This window comes from Chionomys nivalis, chromosome 1, assembly GCF_950005125.1.
Source record: "Chionomys nivalis chromosome 1, mChiNiv1.1, whole genome shotgun sequence".
In the NCBI taxonomy this organism is placed as follows: Eukaryota; Metazoa; Chordata; class Mammalia; order Rodentia; family Cricetidae; genus Chionomys; species Chionomys nivalis.
This window is the reverse complement of record NC_080086.1, coordinates 18,864,765-18,870,695: the sequence shown is the minus strand read 5'-3', so window position 1 is coordinate 18,870,695 and position 5,931 is coordinate 18,864,765. Positions and strand designations below refer to the sequence as shown.

Sequence of the window (5,931 nt, the reverse complement as noted above, 5' to 3'; positions counted from 1 at the left end):
TGCCAACTGTAAATGGATTAAATATTATGATTATAATCCTAGCTTGATCATTATTTTGTTGTATGTAATTTTGCTATGTTAAAGTTAAAACCTTTCTCTTCATTTAGACAGAAAAGGGAAAATGGTGTGGGAAGTCCTTCTGTATATGTGTTGCTTTTATTAGTTAATGAATAAAGCTGTTTTGACCAGTGGCTGAGCAGAATAGAGTGAGGCAAGAAAACTAAACTAGGGAAAAAGAAGGCAGAGTCAATGGGACACTGTGTAGCTACTGCACGAGACAGATGCTCTGGAACATTGCCAGTAAACCACAATCCTTATGGTAAAATATAAAATAATGGAAATGTGTTAATTTAAGATATGAGAGTTAGTCATGAATATGGTCAAGCTCTCAGCCAAACAGTATTGCAATTAACATAGTTTCTGTGTGGTTATTTTGAGTCAGGGTGGTGGGGAACAAACAAGCAATCTTCACCCAGCACCATCCTCACTAGATGTCCAGGCAGTGCCTTGATTCTGTTAAATTATGGTAATGAGACAGGAGAACCTCAACACAGTGAACTTCAGTCATGTCTAAGTGAATTGGCAGCAGACTCTGTCACTCACTGTGAATCTGTGTGGTCCTGGGATGTAAGCTTCTACAATGTTGAGCAAAAAAAGAAATATGTCTTTGTGAGCCAGAGAGAAGGGCCTAACTACCACAAAGCTTTCTGTTCCAGTTCTTTCTGAAGTCTCCTCACCTGCCTCTGCCAATTGACTCTCACTCTCTGGACTGCTTGCTGGACTTCCTCACTGCCCATGCATTTGAGGTGAAGCAATGTAAAGAGCAAAGAGAGACAGTGATTCTGATGACGTGGCACAGTGTCATTTCACCACAGAGAGACCAGTCTGTCCTTGTGAAACCTTGAATTTTTCTTCTATGTTAATCTGACCACCACACAGATAGCAGTACAACACAGATGTTCTTTCCTCAACTGATTCCTCAAGGAAGTTAGGAGTAGGCTCTGATCACACTGTTGTGAGCATCAATTATCCCAGGGACTCTAGCTGCTGGACAGGACTTGGTGGGACCACACAGAAACAGCCATTTTATACTTTCCCTTAAACAGAGGGCCCAGAACAGGAAGGGGTGGGAACAACAGAGACATGCTCACTGGAAAAGACTTGAACTGCTTTTTTTTGAAATCATCAGAAATAAATCAAAGAATATTCTAGCAATTTGCAGATATCTTTGAATAAAAGTTATATTGTAGCCTAAAAAGAACTACCACAGATAAAGTTCAAATAAACTGGGATCAAATTAATATCACAAAACTCAGGAATATCAATTCAATAATCTGGAAAAAATATCACAAGCATCTAAGTAGAAACAAGAACTGCAAAGGCATCAGCATTTCAGTTAGACTTATAAATCTCTCATTAAGTGACTTCACCACACATATTTCTCAGACATGTTAATGTTTATTAAATTAATTTTTATTAAACATTTATTAAATTATATGTTTTTCTGGCTACAAGAGTTATTAAAATATTTAGGAATTTATAGACCACTTTAAAAAGTTAACTCAAATCACCTATACTCCTATTATCCAAAGAGAAAGGAAATATACTTATAGTTTATAGATAGATATAATCAAAATATTTATTATCTGTGTTTATTACCTGTCTACCATAACCTGTGTTTACCATTTCTGTATTTTTTATCATCCACCATCTATTTGTTTTCTTCTTAACATTGATGTGAAAATATGTTAATAATGGTTAGTAAAATATTTCAAGTATTTGTAACCTTTTTGCTTTTCTACTTTTCTATTGTCTATTTTTTTTTAAGAGACAGAGTTTCTCTGTATAACAGCTTTGGCTGTCCTGGAGCTCACTCTGTAGATGACGCTGACCTTGAATTCACAGAGATCTGCCTAATTCTGCCTACCAAGTGCTGGGATTAAAGGCATGCATCACCAGGACCCAGTTTTATTGTCTAATTTCAAATTAAACCAATCTATATTATTTTATAGTAATAAACTATTGGTACAATAAGAATAGACACCAATGTAGCTAAATTAATATGAACAAAAATAGCCACAGAAGAGACCATAAAGCAAATACTAAATAAATAAGTTCATGTAAGTCACAATATGGTTTTTGAAACTTTATAAACAAAGGGAAAAATGTCAAAATTACATAAAACTTAGTATTAATGTATAAAATATTTACCAGTTGTTAAGAAAACCTTATAATCTACAAAAATAAGAACAAAATAAATAATCCTAAAATGCATTTACAATTAACTAATAATTCTATGGAATTATAACCACATATTCAATGTGAAGGTATTTTTGAAAAGTTAGCATTAAAAATATTTAGTACATAAAGGTTCAGTCTTTATATTTCACAGAAATTATTGTTGATTTGTTTTGAAACAGTTGGAAATTGAAGCTAATTTAAATAATATAATAAATATAATTATATTGTTATAAACTTTTAAGATTGCCTAGTCTAGATAACTCAAAACATATAATTATATATACTTTTTAAAAATTTTAAAATATGAGAAATATAACAATTTTAATGTAATTGGGATACACTCCATAGATCCTTAAATTATGTTATAAAATTTCTAATGAGTCAATTTGGTAAATTTTTGTGACACTGCCTAGTGATATTAGAAGTTTTCTTAAAATTAGTTTTATTTAGTTCTTTTCCTATCATCTCTTTTCTTTCGATACATTCCAAACTTTTTAGTTAAAATATAAGTATTTATTTGGAAACCTCTCAGAGAAAATGAGCCATGCCTTTATGAAATATCCAGGCTTCAGAAAATTGATACATACTCTAGTTTGCCAAAGACAATATAAAAACTTCATACATTAGGGTGTATATAACAATTAAGTTTGAATGAAGTGTTCAAACATAACTTTGAGTGTAAGTTTCTGTACACATACATGCATATGTATTTGTTTATGTATAAGTATATGCAAACTTCACACATGCCTTACCCTCGGCATATTGTTCTGTGCTTTGCTTAGACGTGATGTGAAGTCCTTTGAATGTGCTCTTCAGCAGACTCTATCCTCAATACTATTTGATGTGACATAGACCCATTTCAATAGACTGAACCAGAAGTGTATGAAGACTCCTTTCATCAGTGCTATAGTCCTTTTCCCAAAGATAGACTCTGCTTCTCTAGTTATTTTCCAGAGTTGCATCTACTATTGCAGCCATTGCTACTACATCAAACACCCACCAGTAACAAGAACTTAGTCATTTATTTGGTGAAATCAACAGTAAGTTTGTGAGAAGTAAAACTGTGCACAATAGAAGCTTTCTTTTCTCTTCTTCAGCTCCATGTTGTAAATGCAGGAGGTGACCACAGCTGTCTGTCTGTCTATCTATCTATCTATCTATCTATCTATCTATCTATCTATCTATCTATCTATCTATCATCTATCTATCTATCTATCTATCTATCTATCTATCTACCTATCTATCCATTGGAGTGATGTAGCAATATGAGCGGCGGGGCTGCGTCCCTGTCACCCGGCCCACTGACTCGGCTTCTTTTTTCCAGCATTTTGTTCTGTTTATTCCACCCACCTAAGGGTTGGCCTATCAAATGGGCCTAGGCAGTTTCTTTATTATTTAACCAATGACCTTCCTCCATCAGAGTGACATACAGACTGGAGTCCAACAATGTCTAGCTATGAATGGAAAGGTCAAGAATTTAGTAGTTGCTTAGTCTCACAAGGCTGGGTGTCTCATCTAGTCTGTATATGTTGGAATTCAGAAGAAATAGGTTCCAGTGCCAGTGAAAGAATGAATATGCTGATAAGGCGAGGTAATCAGGCAAAGAATGAACCCTTCTTTCTTCTTTTGTCCTTATGTATACTTCTAAAAGAAAGTGTATCCTAGATAAAGGTGTGTGTCATTCTCACCTCAAGATCCAGATCAAAGTCTGTTGTCTTCCAGTCTCAAGTAACAGATCACAAGTCTGTCCTCTAATTCTAAATTGTTGTTAATTTCAGATATTTTCAACTTGACAACCATCACAGAAGTCTTTACACATAAGGGCCTGTAGGCTAATATTTCTTAACTGGCAAATTTGAATAAAGAAGCTACAGCATCAGGAGGCTGACTGAGCAGCAAAACTTGCATGTGAAGTTAAAAAATCCTGCTGCAGAGAAAGAGCTCCAAGATATAGTTAAAACAATTTCAGAATATTTTAGTGTTTGATGTTTCAACTAAAAACTATTATAAGGACTAGTGCATGTGAAAAAAGTCTTCAAAGATATTCTCACCAGATTAAAACAAGGCATTCATTTTCATGCCGCACTGTTATGTGTCCCAGAGTTCTTCTTTGTCATAGCACTTTAATTGCTTCAGTAACTTCAAAGAGACTTTCTTCAGCTGGTTGTTTGCTAGAATTAGAATAAAAGAATGGCAGCATGGATACATGAGTATAATTATCACACCAAAAATTATTAGTAGTTTGCCTTCTTGCCAAATAAAGCACAATACTTCTAAGACCAAACCTACAAAATACAAGATAAGGAGAATGATAAAAGAAATTAAAACTTTCATGGCTTTCATATGAGCTTCTGTGTTGAGGTCTCGAAATCCTGAGCCATTTAATTTCATCAGCTTGTTGTGTCTCCAAAGAGAAATTATTAACAGGAGACTTGCAATGACAGCTATCATAAAGAAGAAAAGGATTCCAAATTGAAAATAGACATGGTTAATAAGTAATTCATTTTCCTCTAGGTGAACATACATGGAGATGTTTCTGTATTGCATTTTGATATCATTAACCATCTTCACAAATTGTGCAATAGCAATAAACAATGAGACAAACAGGCATCCTATCAGAAAAGTAAAAACATTGTCATTTCTCCTCTTCAGCCAGATAAATATATAGTGAGAAAATTTTGCTATCTTCAGGAAATAGAAGATGCTGAGGCTGGAGGCAAACCAGACACTCAGGTGATTCATAATTATCCATAGGTAATTGATGCATTCATAAAGGTTGAAATAGGTAAGTGTATGTATAGAGAATAACTTTGTATATGTGTCAAAAGTTATTATCCATATGAGACAAATCCTGGAAGTTGCCAAGCCAGTGAGAATGAAGCCAATCTTAGAGAGCTTCTTGTTCTTGGAATACTCTGTGCAGTTCACAAGTGCAATGAATATGTTCCCTAAAACTCCCAACACCGCCTCACTAGTGGCAACAAAAAGAAGCATGCCTTCTGCTTCACCCAGCATCTCTGCAGATCACCAAAAATGCTCCTGCTGCAGAATGTTTCATAGATTGCCTGCTTGATGGAGGAGTGATTTTCTCTTCTTTATTTAATGAAGGCATAGAAATGCCTAGGAATGGCACCTATGGTTTTAATGAAAAACATCTCCACAGATTTCCTTGTGATTGCTTCTTTAGTACTTATTGAGTCCATGGAATGTCAGAAGCCTTACTGCCTTCTTAAAATTTGTTAGTAACCAAATGTAAGTTTCTGTTTCATGAATTTTAATTGATTCTCTAAGACTATTTTGCATAGAAAAACTCAGCTATGGAGTAGACATATGTGGCAGGATGCTATATATAACAGAAACCAGTTTTGTATATATTTTTTAAATACCAGTCATTAATATTAGTGTGGAATCATGGCACATAGCTATCCACAGTGCCAGATAAGAGAAGAACACTGAGCTAGGAAAATTACAATTACTTGGGCCAATGACTAGTTCAGAAAAAACAAAACAAAACAAAATAAACAAACAAAAGCTCTAGCTAAAATGAAAAAAATAAAGAAAAACAATTTGCTTTGCTTAAAAACAGTTTATGGAGAAATATAATATATAAAAGTAGTAAATGAGTGTTTCTGCTTAGTCTGTAAAATTTCGACAATTGTCTCTGAGTAGCTTCTGTGTCTCACATACTGA

General features: G+C 34.1%; 1 protein-coding gene across 1 annotated transcript; it reads right to left on the bottom strand.

The window, feature by feature from the left end:
* Window positions 1-4,329: 4,329 nt before the first annotated feature.
* Window positions 4,330-5,256, bottom strand: LOC130884857 (taste receptor type 2 member 104-like). The gene has a single exon (XM_057786116.1). The coding sequence runs from the start codon at window positions 5,254-5,256 to the stop codon at window positions 4,330-4,332; it is 927 nt and encodes a 308-aa protein (XP_057642099.1).
* Window positions 5,257-5,931: the final 675 nt, after the last annotated feature.

Coding starts and splice junctions, on each gene's coding strand:
- LOC130884857 (XM_057786116.1), bottom strand. CDS start 5,256: ATGCTGGGTGAAGCAGAAGGCATGCTTCTTTTTGTTGCCACTAGTGAG.